The 14,464-nt window shown below is 46.9% G+C and overlaps 1 protein-coding gene across 2 annotated transcripts in view; it reads right to left on the bottom strand.

Annotated features, from left to right (window-relative positions):
- Polr2H (DNA-directed RNA polymerases I, II, and III subunit Rpb8) overlaps positions 1 to 14,464 on the bottom strand; it is a 301,372-nt gene that overhangs the window by 25,738 nt on the left and 261,170 nt on the right. For both annotated transcript variants that reach the window (XM_071691846.1, XM_071691847.1), the window contains exons 2-3: positions 12,625 to 12,708; positions 1,776 to 1,956 (exon numbers count right to left, since the gene is read on the bottom strand). In XM_071691846.1, the coding sequence (XP_071547947.1) occupies positions 1,776 to 1,956; positions 12,625 to 12,708 (265 nt within the window). The remainder of the gene's footprint in view (positions 1 to 1,775; positions 1,957 to 12,624; positions 12,709 to 14,464) is intronic.

Here is a 14,464-nt window from a genome sequence, read left to right as displayed (position 1 = left end):
CGAATAACATTCTGGTCTACACACATACAAGGTCATCTGAAATGATGTCTGTAACTACAGGTAGTACATACAACAATTACATGGTTACAGGATACAGCGTACTGCTGAACCTGTGTGACAGATGAGGTCTCTTCCATCTCGCTGGTCTGGGTCTGAAGTCTTCGTCTCCTGGTGTGTTGTGGACGGCTGGAGGGGGGAGTGCTGGGCGAGCGTGGTACAGGGACCACTGAGATACCACCAGCTGTGTTCACATAGTGAAGGTCATGTGAACTCAGGGCGGTTCTCGTGGTACCCGCCCTGGGGGAGCGACGCTCCCGACGTGTGCCGTGGCGCCTCTGGTTGTGTAGTAGGGAGGAAGGGAGATGTAACAGGGGACGTGGACGAGGTGGCACTTGTCAGCGTTACGTGGGCAACAGCTGGACATGTACACCATATCCTGCTATCTTTTGGGCTTCGACTCTTGCTATCCTTGGCGTCAGGAACACCGCTAAATCCTCAAGCTGAACATACCCACACTCAGTCACGCTATCGTGGTATCTTGCAGTCTCACAACACAGGCAATCGTTGCGATATGTTACACTATTATCTAAAGTCCTATGAGGGTAAACTGATATCTTGGAATTTAAGGAAGTGTGTGTGTGTCTAAAACTCTGCTATCACTCGGCTCGGAAGGCTATCTATATAGGGGTTAGAAACGCTATCTTCAAAAGCTTAAGGACAGTACAAATTTGTATGCTGGAAGTGGTTTTGTTCACTGAGCTTTTCTTGGTGTTGAAACGGCCAGCCAAGCCATCTTGGTGAGCGGATGTATTGACAAGTGAGACCTTCCTCAGACGAGTGTTGACCCCAGTACTGGTGATCAAGGGGGTGTGGTGATCATAGTAAGACATGATAACCCACTGTGGAGGAATATTACTAGGGAGTGAGAAGGGGGAAAGGGGAAGTGTGTGTGAAGACCCCCGTGACCTGCTGGACCAGACTCTGGTGACCTGGTGATCCTGGGGAAGGCGGTGAAGTAGGCTGGTGACCTGAGACAGTTACAGTGGGTCCTGGTGATGTGCGACCAGTATGGGGTGTGCCGGCGAGACACAAGGCTTGGGGGGGTGGGGGAGGAAGAAGAAGGTGGGGGGATGCCAGAGAAGGTTTCCTCGTGATCTTCAGTCTTGGTGAAGCCAGACCACCCAGGTCACGTGTCACCACTTCAACAACCCCCTGTGTGGGTACCTACATGTGTGTGTGTGTGTGTGGGTACCTGCATGTGTGTCTGTGTGTGTGTACCTACACTCACTCACTCCTACATCAGCTCACGTACCTGGAGCCGTCTTTATAATGGTATAGTAATAACTTACAATGAAGTATGGCTGATGAAGGCATACAAGAATAATGAATTCATCCAAACAAAGACGGAAATTTTGAGTCCTAACACTGAGGTCTACTTAACATACCTTATCTATTCTTCTACTGAAGATGGAAAATAAATAAAACCATATCTTTTTTAACCTGACATATGCCCAGAGATCTGGCTCCTACGTGGGGCCCTGTGCGAGGAAACTTACCATCTAACAAAATACCTATAATTCCTTAAACCCCCCCTCTCCAACACACCATTATAGTCCCCCTCCACAGCATGATCCCTTAACACACACCCCAACACACCATTAAATTCACCCTTCAGAGCATGATCCCTTAACCTCCCCCCCTCCCCAACACACCATTAAAGTCCCCCTTACCCTAAAACCCTTTTTAAGGTTACTTTAAGCAACGGGTTTACTCACAGTCGTCCGGAGGATTCCAGTAGCCCGTCATCGCCCTCAATGCGGTAGATCTTGCCGTACATGACGTAGTCGAAGGGGTCGGCTCGGCTTGGACCTGTGTCCAACGGGTTGTATTCCGGGCCGTCGGTCGGGTACCCGTCCTCACGCAGCGTCGTCGCAAGCACCAGACGGAACTTGTCGCCTGCCGACGGGGAAGAACGGAGCGTTCGTAAACTTACGACAGGCAGGAAAGACCTGGTCTACATCTCTAAATAAACAATAACAAATTAGTATAAACAAATAGGTGATTCTCACGTGCATTAGGTCGACTCAAGTGGGAAAAAAATACATTGATGGGCAACACTTCTGTCATCATCTATTAAAATGGCTCTTGAGGTGAACGACACTTGGCCGGTGGTGGAATCCGGATACGAGTCAATCTCTATTCGGATAAGAGAAAGAGGCGCGAGTGTAGGATGTTATCAGTGTGGTGCAGAATGGAAATCAATACGGCTCTCTGGCCTCTCACACCAGCACCAGAGCCTGCAGCAGGCAGAGTCTCTCTCTCTCTCTCTCTCTCTCTCTCTCTCTCTCTCTCTCTCTCTCTCTCTCTCTCTCTCTCTCTCTCTCAAGGACGACACCTCCTCTCCCTCCTCCCCCTCACCCACCTCTCCCAACATACCACCTGCCTCCCCAGTGCGTCCACCACAATGCCACACGCTGGCCAGTACGACACCACATACCACTGCTACACCCACAGTGTGTGTGTGTGTGTGTGTGTGTGTGTGTGTGTGTGTGTGTGTGTGTGTGTGTGTGTGTGTGTGTGTGTGTGTGTGTCTGTGCACGACACCAGATCAATACAGACCCCGGACACCTCACCAGAACCCAGTATATTTCTAAGAAGTTGTCACGCACATTCTGTCATGATATCAAGAACTTCATATATCCCTGTGAACTATATAGGCTCTTATATCCCTCTATATAAGCGACTTCTATATATCCTCATCAATTCCTATAACTTCCTATAGCCTTGGTCTCTGCAACTTCTATATGTGACGAGGCTATTCTAACTTATACATCTATGCATCATTGGACATCATGGCTTCTATGTTCCTACGGAGGTACTTTCTATATTCCAAATTCCCATATCCTTGAATTCTATCGTTTCTGTGTACCTCTATGACTTCTATAACTTATAGATTCCTATATCCTGGACTCTGGAACTCTTTCTCATAGACGCGATTTCTAAATCAAATTAATTCCTCAATCAATGAACTCTAAAGCTTCTATAACACTCCTCCAGATGTGAAAATTTCTATATCCCCGAAATCTGTCACTTCTATATCCCTTTCTCTGGCTCACTGTATCATATACTAGAATTTCCTACATTGTCGAGTCTATGTTACTAAGCCAGCACCACGTTTTCTATAACTCTTGCTATGCGGATGATGCCGTGTCATCGTCTGGAGTTCCCGTTTTCTTTGTTAACTGTGCGGGTGATGTCGAGACCCTTTCAGGAACTCCCGTTTTCTCCTCTTTGCTTCATGGCCGGCAGCGCGTTTTCTTTAGGGTGAACATCCTCAGTGAACTACCGAACATTTCAAGTGACCTTTCAAACATCTGTGAACTTGGTGAACATTGCTTGTGAAACTTAGAGAACACAGCTGTAGAACATGTGAACTTTTGAACAGTATACGGTGAATACGTAAACAAGAACTGTTATACTTAGGAAGACAAGTTCCTGAACAGTCTGTAATGAACAACTGAACACCGCTTGATGAACAGGTGAACAGTCTCCAATAAACTGTATAATAGTCTGTGATGAACAGGTGTTGAACAGTCTCTGAAGATGAGATGATGAAGCCTCTGACAAACTTTTGTTGAAGGATCCCTGATGAACAGATGAACAGTCTCAAAAAAATGATGAACAGCCTGCTGAACAGCATCTGATGAACAGTGCGACGAATCTATGACGAAGAGATGAACAAAGAACAGCCGATGGAAAGTCTTAGACGAACGGATGTCGAAGTCTTGGACGAGAACTTGTAGAACAGATTTTGATGAACGGGTGAACACTGCCTGATGATGGGCTGGGCTCGTCGTGTACCAGCAACCACCGTCTGGTGCCGTTCTGAGCGTCTGGTGTAGCGAGGTGCTGGACGCTGGGGAGGGAAGGAAGGAACTGTGGATCCAACGCCACTGCCACATGCTTATATCTTTCTTATCTCCCGAGGGCGTCGGGCCTTATCAGTGCCATCGCTATCTAGGAGGCCATTATGTGCGGGCGGGTAGGAGGCCAGCACACGCCCCCCGTACATACAAAGGGCAGGCGCCGTGCCCGGTGGGCGGAGGACGTCGACAATCACCCTTGTGACCCGTGGACAGCTCTGGGGTAGCGCACGAGAGAGAGAGAGAGAGAGAGAGAGAGAGAGAGAGAGAGAGAGAGAGAGAGAGAGAGAGAGAGAGAGAGAGAGAGAGCTGCTTCATCCCACGTAAGCAACACTTGTCAGCCCAGGTGACTTCACCAAGCGTTTCACGGACAAGGAGATGTATTATCGGGGGGGTGTTGGGTGTTTCCGTGGTACGGCGGTCTGCATAGCTGACCTGACTAACTCACGCAACGTGTGAGTCCGGGTTCGAGACCCGGGCGCGGCTGTCGGCCCACACCCTACCCCAGGTTTTCATCCTCTCCTCGGGACTGGTCGATCAACGAGTGCCTGGCGTGAGTGTGTGTGTGTGTGTGTGTGTGTGTGTGTGTGTGTGTGTGTGTGTGTGTGTTAAAGGGTTGTAGCGTCGTGTTAATGGTCTCCACTCACAACCTAGTGATTAACACTCAGGCATAACTAGACGGCATGCGGCCTCCCTGGCCTGACCCACTGGCCACAACCCCACCACCCACAACACCACAGCACAACCCGACGACTGGCTGTGCCACATGAGGAACGGGGGAAATGATGAGAGCGCAGGTAGACACGGATAGATAGAGTACACACAGACATGAATAGATAGGGTACACACAGACATGAATAGATAGGGTACACACAGACATGAATAGATAGGGTACACACAGACATGAATAGATAGGGTACACACAGACATGAATAGATAGGGTACACACAGACATGAATAGATAGGGTACACACAGACATGAATAGATAGGGTACACACAGACATGGGAAGGGTGTACACAACACACGTAGGGCAGGGTGAGGCGTGGGTAGGGTAAAGGTAACGTGGGTAGGGTACACACAGAGGCGTGGGTAGGGTAAAGGTAACGTGGGCAGGGTACACACAGAGGCGTGGGTAGGGTAAAGGTAACGTGGGTAGGGTACACACAGAGGCGTGGGTAGGGTAAAGGTAACGTGGGGAGGGTACACACAGAGGCATGGGTAGGGTACACACAGAGGCGTGGGTAGAGCACAGGTAACGTGGGGAGGGTACACACAGAGGCATGGGTAGGGTACACACAGAGGCGTGGGTAGAGCACAGGTAACGTGGGTAGGGTACACACAGAGGCGTGGGTAGAGCACAGGTAACGTGGGGAGGGTACACACAGAGGCGTGGGTAGGGTACACACAGAGGCGTGGGTAGAGCACAGGTAACGTGGGGAGGGTACACACAGAGGCGTGGGTAGGGTACACACACAGGCGTGGGTAGGGAAGGTCTGGACGGCGTGGGCTTGGCAACACAGGACATGGGCGTGGCGACAGATGACCAGTGTGATGTGTTCTATTCCTGCTATAGGGTCAGAGCTGACGACCCCGGGACTTGTATATCCCAAGCCAATCCATCAGTTCAATCCCAACAACAAAGGCAATCACTGGTCTTACAAGTGTACCTCACTACTGTACCGTCTACAGTGGTACCCGAGTACCACTGTACCGTCTACAGTGGTACCGTCTACCACTCGTACCTGTACCACTGTACCGTCTACCACTCGTACCTGCACCACTGTACCGTCTACCACTCGTACCTGTACCACTGTACCGTCTACCACTCGTACTTGCACCACTGTACCGTCTACCACTCGTACCTGCACCACTGTACCGTCTACCACTCGTACCTGTACCACTGTACCGTCTACCACTCGTACCTGCACCACTGTACCGTCTACCACTCGTACTTGCACCACTGTACCGTCTACCACTCGTACCTGTACCACTGCACCGTCTACCACTCGTACCTGCACCACTGTACCGTCTACCACTCGTACTTGCACCACTGTACCGTCTACCACTCGTACCTGTACCACTGTACCGTCTACCACTCGTACCTGCACCACTGTACCGTCTCAACAACACCCCTGTACTATCTTCTGTATCACCCTCACACTACAGTTCCAGTTAACATGACTTAACGATTACAATCAATCAACATGATTACAATCAATTAACATGATTACAATCAGTCAACATGATTACAATCAATCAACATGATTACAATCAATTAACATGATTACAATCAATTAACATGATTACAATCAATTAACATGATTACAATCAATTAACATGATTACAATCAATTAACATGATTACAATCAATTAACATGATTACAATCAATCAACATGATTACAATCAATTAACATGATTACAATCAATTAACATGATTACAATCAATTAACATGGTAAATACGTTCAGTTAACATAATCAAAATGAGTTCAGTTAACATCAACGCCGGGTTTGGCCAAGGAGAGCTACAGGGTTCTTTCCCGAAGGGTTCAATTTCACGCACGTAATAATAAACAAATAAACAAATAAACAAGTGAATGAGAGCGTTAACAGGGACAGGACTGAATATGTTAAATATGGTAATGTTACGGTTTGGAGGAATTTTAACTTAAGCAGGGAGTTCCTTTTAACATGTGACGTAGATAATCAACACTAGGTTAACATGGTCTTCCATTACTCGAGGCCAACTGTTAAATCATTTCACTTTACTGATGACGTGTACACCTTCACCAGTCACAGAGAAAGCTTTAAGCTTGAGAATGACGTTGTGGGGGGAAGAGTGTGCTAAGAAACGTTAGCGTGTGAGTCGTGGCCAGCTGTAGTGAAGGGTTTTGTACTCTAGTTCTAATTGGAAACCAACATGTACATTTTAGTTAACCTCTTGAGCAAGACGGTACGATCCCCTGAACACGACGGTACGACCCCATGAAGACGACGGTGCGACCCCCTGAACACGACGGTACGACCCCCTGAACACGACGGTGCGACCCCCTGAACACGACGGTACGACCCCCTGAACACGACGGTGCGACCCCCTGAGCACGACGGTGCGACCCCCTGAACACGACGGTACGACCCCATGAACACGACGGTGCGACCCCCTGAACACGACGGTACGACCCCCTGAACACGTCGGTACGACCCCCTGAACACGACGGTACGACCCCCTGAACACGACTCTTCAATATGGTGGACTGGTCTCTGACCTGACCCACCACTGGCTAGGTCAGAGGGAGGGAGGAGCCAGCTGAACAGTCATTAGTATGCCAATTCCTCCACTCCCAGTGAGGTAGTCACACGGACCTGATGATGTATTCATGTCCGCACACATTTTCTTTTCACAACCACACAGTTTCCAGGTCTTGTGGTACAGCTCACGACCAAATGGAGTGTACGAGCACATCAAACAGGTATTCCGTAGTTGCAATCTTTACCTTTTTCTTGGCGCGGTACATGGCTGGCCTGTTGACGCTCTCCAACACACCCCACCTCCAGCCCCTCCTCAACCCACTCGGCCAACTATTTCGGCAGCGTGAGTGCGTCACCGCACTCTACCAGCTTGACACTTGGCCTTCAGCTATGACCTAACCCTCGGGAATAACTTCCTATCACGGAATAACAGCGAGGGTGACAAGCCACCCCCTTGTGGTAGCCTGGACGAAGCTGGCCGGGCAGTTCGTCCAGCTAGATTCAGTTTCGATGCAAAATTCCGTCCCAAGAAGTCAGTCTACGTTGTGGTGAGCGACGCAGTCTAACGCCCGAGAGAGAGAGAGAGAGAGAGAGAGAGAGAGAGAGAGAGAGAGAGAGAGAGAGAGAGAGAGAGAGAGAGAGAGAGAGGCCTGGATTCGAGTCAGCCTTGCGACAGTTTCTGGAAGGTCGGCAAGCGAAGGGGAATATAAGACTCTCGTGTCCGTGAGTACGAAAATTCGACCCTTGAACACGACGGTACGACCCTTGAACACGACGGTACGACCCTTGACCACGGCGGCACGATCCTTGAACACGACGGTGCAACCGTTGACCACGACGGCACGACCCTTGACCACGACGGTGCGACCCTTGACCACGACGGCACGACCCTTGAACACGACGGCACGACCCTTGAACACGACGGCACGACCCTTGACCACGACGGTGCGACCCTTGAACACGACGGCACGACCCTTGACCACGACGGTGCGACCCTTGACCACGACGGTACGACCCTTGACCACGACGGTACGACCCTTGAACACGACGGTACGACCCTTGAACACGACGGTACGACCCTTGGTTATAAGGAACTGGTCGTCGAACCAGAGCCTCTACGTCCAGGCCCTCAAACACCCATGGGTCGTACCTTTTCCCACCACACCCCACCCCATACCACACCCCACCCCACACCACACCCTCACTTTAGGGGTCAAATTTGCCCTCGATAACTTCACTTGTTCAATATGCAATCACGAGAACATGTACAAATCTATTTATCTATTGGTTTCATTTATTCATCTATTTATTTATTACCCCACGTTTCAATTGCTTGATGTTTTGAGGGTTTTGAAGCCAGAGTTGCGAGAAACAACAACTGACTCTGAACCTCTGACCTTCGACCCCTTGAAGGTCAGACCTTTTAAGGGCATATCATTAAAAGCAAAAAAAGAAAAATACCTGCTCAAAATTTCATCCGTGTTCCTTCCATAATGATGGAGTCAGTTCGTCAGAGAAAATATATGAGAATACATTTTACATATCAGAATACATTTTACGATGTTCCACAGTTTAGATAATTCCCTGAAATCATCTATACATGACAACGTGGAGATCGTCTTTGTTCTTAACCAACAGATCCTCCTGTCATGATGGCATTATATCTTACCAACTGAAGAAGGAAAGCCGTTATGCACGTAAACCTCCACGCCCCAGCATGACCATGCACAGGTCATTAATAATACCTGACATATATCAAACCCTGAGACCCTTCCTTAAGAACTCTTACGTTTGCATATAAGACACAGAAGATGACGACGCCCTTCTGAGACATCTTTATGTTTAAATATAAGAAATTTACGTCAACCAATTACAGTTCTGAGCTGATCACAAGTTCCTGCATACAATAATGGATGACTTCCAATTAATATTCATCTGATTCCATGACTCATGTGACCAAAGCATCACAAATAATACTTAGATGAATCTTAAACTTATAATTCGACCCATTTTTTGTAGTGTCAAAAATATCTACAAACAGAAATCAAAGTAACTTGACTTCTTTTTTTTTTTTTAATCAGCTTAATCAGAGGATGAGGAAGGAGTGATGCAGTATATTCTGGTACAGTCTTACAACATTACTGATTAAACTTGATGGTCAGTAATCGCTTCAGTGTAAAACATGACCTGAAAAGACTCTCTCTCTCTCTCTCTCTCTCTCTCTCTCTCTCTCTCTCTCTCTCTCTCTCTCTCTCTCTCTACCCCAACTCTAACCATCCACTGACACAGTGAGAACTGATAACTTATTCATCAAACAACATATGATACAAACACGTCCGTCATACACAGAAAAAGTAATCTAGTAATTGTGTGTTTCTGTGTTAAAATGCTAATGGGTTCAACCATTAGACTCGACCAAACCTGAGGATCCGGAGATTAGGAGCTAACAAGCTAAATGGTCCAGCAATAAGGCGCTAACAAGCTAAATGGTCCAGCAATAAGGCGCTAACAAGCTACATGATCCTGTGATAAGGCGCTAATAAGCTGAGCGCTAAGAGAGAGCGCAATTCTGCGCTAAGAGGCTAAAGTTCACAAAACGGAGAGAGAGAGAGAGAGAGAGAGAGAGAGAGAGAGAGAGAGAGAGAGAGAGAGAGAGAGAGAGAGAGATGCGGGCGCGCGCGCACTGGTTCAACGACACAGCGCAGCTAAAGCTTCAGCTCTGTGTCGCTGGCCAAGCTTGCCAAAAATACTGATCCGAAATATCTCGGGGGTACAGTACCACCAGCTGGCACACTGGTGTAAACCTGGCAGTGTATATAACACGGTTGTGAACATCTTATAATAACACATACACACACACACACACACACACACACACACACACACACACACAGACACACACACGGACAGACAATGGCAGTAACGGAAGGATGAACAGAGCCACGGGTTTTTTGGGGAGTGGGGTGAAGGGGTGGGGGTGGGGTGATGGGGTTGGGATGGGGGGGAGGTTATGCTTGGAGAACAATAGCGAGCATAACTCATGGTCAGGTAGCTGGGGTGGGAGATAAAAGAACACAGTGCACTGCATTCTGATCATGACACACACACACACACACACACACACACACCAGTGACAACACGAGCATGACACGTATGCAGGTCATGCCTGTCAACTTCCTGTTCAGCAATATGGTGACGGGTCTGTGGTGGGTGGTGACGGGTCTGTGGTGGGTGGTGACGGGTCTGTCCTGCATGGTGACGGGTCTGTGACTACGTAACTGTCAGTTCAAACAGGAGGGCCGGACCCACCTGTCGAGTAGACGGGGTACAAAAACGGACCGTGGGTTAACACAGAGGACCAGGACAGATAAGGTTTTTTTGCAGATAAGCGCCACAAAGAACCACTGATACATACAACTGTGGCTTTCTGATAAGGCTGGGGGGAGGGGGGCGTCGAAGGAAGGCGGAGGGCGGCATGATAAACACACACACACACACACACACACACACACACACTACCATGATGGTAAGCACTTTCGTTAATTAACTACTTACTCTTATGACTTCCCAGTTCTGTAACACCCCATCAATGTATTTCCGGCCAAAATGGCTGCCTACATTCAATAAACCAATTCATTATCATTACTGTCATTATCATCATCATTATTATCATCATTATTATCATTAATATCATCATTATTATCAGAGACGCACAATGTCTCAACTTCCTCATACACAGCGTCGAACACCTTACCTCCACGTTAACGAAGCGATCCTAAATGGTTCACTCACACCCAGAAGGATGTGCAATAAAGCCAAGTTTACTTCCATGTTCGTGACGTTCACGAAAGCAGAGCCAGAGAGGACGAGATGACGATGTGTAGACACGAATGAGAGAATCGTGAACGCACATGAGCGAGAGCGACACATCATGAGAGCTAAATCATTCACATGGCCACAGTGACCCACGAATAACTTGTTCAATGTTCGTTTCCGGCAGCGATTCTGGGTCATGTTATCAGCTGCAGCCCAGACATGATCGCTGGTAGAGACAATAATTTTTTTTTTCTATTATCGTAAATTAACGACCATCAGATCTCATGAAAATAATTATCTGCACGTTGGGGTGTTTTGCTGACGGTCTCGACTGCATAATGCACGATGCACGTGTAGTTTATCTTAATCACTTGAGCACGACGGTACGACCCTTGGGCACGACGGTGCGACCCTTGAGCACGACGGTACGACCCTTGAACACGACGGTGCGACCCTTGAGCACGACGGTTCGACCCTTGAGCACGACGATACGACCCTTGAGCACGACGGTGCGATCCTTGAGCACCATGGTACGACCCTTGACCACGACGGTACGGTCCTTGAGCACAAGTGTCGTACCGTCGTGTTCAAGGATCGTACCGTCGTGCTCTGGGAGGATAAAACTGTGCCACACACAAGCCACGTGTACCCACATCCCATCTGTGCCACACACCAGCTGTAGCCTAGTACCATTTCCCTATTTGTACACTCAACGTCAGTCAACGCGCTTTCGTAAACAGGAATATTCATATAAATGAATATTTACGTCTACGTTAAAAAGAATGTCACAATAACGGGGTCAATATGTAGACAGCAGGGAACCCACAAATAGCCAAAATGTTCCCAGTTCGGACCCCCCCCCCCACTAACTTACGTGCTAACCCGAGGATTAAAACCAGGAAACATGTGGAAACATACCAGGGACGGACGAACGTAGAGAGAGAGAGAGAGAGAGAGAGAGAGAGAGAGAGAGAGAGAGAGAGAGAGAGAGAGAGAGAGAGCTATTTCAACACGTGGTGGAAGAGACGGAGGGGACGAGCAGGTCAGTATGGGTAAGCGGGCTTCCTGGCTTTCGGGAAGGGGGCACCCACACGTGGTACACCTTGCTACAAACTGCTGCCAATCATCGAACAACGTGGTACACGACGTAACAAGTTCCCGCCCACACGGCCCTTAATGACACACACACACACACACACACACACACACACGTGTACGTCATCTTCACAACTCACAACACTATCCAAACATCAACAATAGCCAACCTACTCTCAAGAGCCCTTGGCCCATCTTTAAGCAATCAAGTACTTCAATCATCACCAAAATACATCAAAGGCATTCATAACATTACAACCGATTCACACTCCAGCCTCCCGGATACGTACGGTTCGCCAGTGTTAACCACTATGGCCACACAACACATCTCTACAACATCATGAACATCGATTCAGCACATCACATCACGACCAAGACACAACCTCCTCCTCAAGTGTCCATAACTTAGCCCACTGGGGAAACACCTTTCTCCTCCCTCACATCTCGTCCCAGGGTTGTGCCCAGTGGACATGGCTGGCTTCCCGGGCGGTGCGGGGGACGCACAGCCTGCCTGGCCTTGCACTGTGGCGCAATACTCACCGAAGTCCATCGGGTAGATCATAGAGTTGATGTCGAGGATGAGGTCCATCTTGAAGGACTCGCTCTCACAGTGGAGGCGCGACACTGGAAAAGAAAACGGAAGCATTACAACTCCTTGATCACTAAAAGAAAACGGAAGCATTACAACTCCTTGATCACTAAAAGAAAACGGAAGCATTACAACTCCTTGATCACTAAAAGAAAACGGAAGCATTACAACTCCTTGATCACTAAAAGAAAACGGAAGCATTACAACTCCTTGATCACTAAAAGAAAACGGAAGCATTACAGCTCCTTGATCACTCATACCTAACTACTTCTGTGTTATAATATGAATACAAATAAAATGCTAAATTTCAATACATAATTCTGGTAGTTAAAAATATCATTAATAAACAATTATTTTTCAAATCCCGACATTTTTAAGTTGGTTCTGAAGACGTTAACTTCCTCTACATTTAACACGTACCAAATATGAACATTAAACTATATATTAAATGAGTCGGTCTAGTTTCAAATTATCTTTAATGAACTTGCCACCTTACGTCACTGACAGGCCGACCAACTGCCATATTTAGGATATTTTTTTCTTTTTTCTTTCAAACTATTCGCCATTTCCCGCATTAGCGAGGTAGCGTTAAGAACAGAGGACTGGGCCTTTGAGGGAATATCCTCACCTGGCCCCCTTGTCTGTTCCTTCTTTTGGAAAATTAAAAAAATTTAGGATATATATATATATATATATATATATATATATATATATATATATATATATATATATATATATATAACATCAGGTAATCACGTATGTCAAAGGAGAAAAGGATCAAATATAGAAGCTATAAGTGTGAGGCATAGTATTACGTAATAAACCCCAGACCCACTCTCACAAGGCTAATAATAAAACTAACAGAACCAATCCAGGCCGGAATAACATTTAATCACTTAAGTAACTACTCATGGTGGAGGTTTCAAACCTACAAAACCCAACACAGTTACCGTTGTCCTCCTAACCGTAGGCTGAATTTACAAGCAGCTGTAAGGTAATCCTGAGGCACCTTGTAACACCAACAGAAAACGTACGCCAAGAAAATGGACGTCTTCGTCACACTAGAGAAAACGTACATTTCATGGGTAACTTCTTTATTACTTCTACCTGTCACTCGTGTGATATAATCATTAACTTAAGGGACCTGGACATTATTGTATTCCATCTGCAGCGGTCACAGAATAGAATATAAGGTTAAGTTACGTGTTTGGCGATGATAATATTTATGTAAATTATTTCAAAGAGACTACAGCACCCCTTCCTTAACCCACAAAAATAAATCAAGAAACGTAACATTTCCTTAGAAAATATAATCTAACATTCTTATAAGTGACTGTCGTACATGGAACGATTCCAGTCATATGATTATCACCGATTTTGGCAAGTTACAGTCGGTGTCGCTAAACTTACTTATATGCAAACGCGTATAGCTCAAAATACGACCAAAAATATCTCAAAGCATGTTAAAAAATAAGATAGAAAAAACAGATGGAATAAGAAGAAAATGAAACGAAATACAAGCAATCACGCGCATGTCTTGTTTACCATTTGATGAATTACTTTCTTACGCAACTAGAGACTTCTTAAGTAACTTAAGATTACCTTAAAAATAGGTATGATTACCTTACTAGGGGCAATGATAATGATGATATTGATGATGATGATGATGATGATGATGATAATGATGATGATAATGATGACGCTCTGATATCTCCCGTGACACAACAGGAAATACTGAAGTGTGAAAAATTTACATATAAAAACAATGACGAAGCCCTGCCAACTGGTGCC

This window comes from Panulirus ornatus, chromosome 51, assembly GCF_036320965.1.
Source record: "Panulirus ornatus isolate Po-2019 chromosome 51, ASM3632096v1, whole genome shotgun sequence".
Taxonomy (NCBI): domain Eukaryota; kingdom Metazoa; phylum Arthropoda; class Malacostraca; order Decapoda; family Palinuridae; genus Panulirus; species Panulirus ornatus.
Note: the sequence above shows the minus strand (reverse complement) of the source record. Positions and strands in the feature narration are given on the sequence as shown.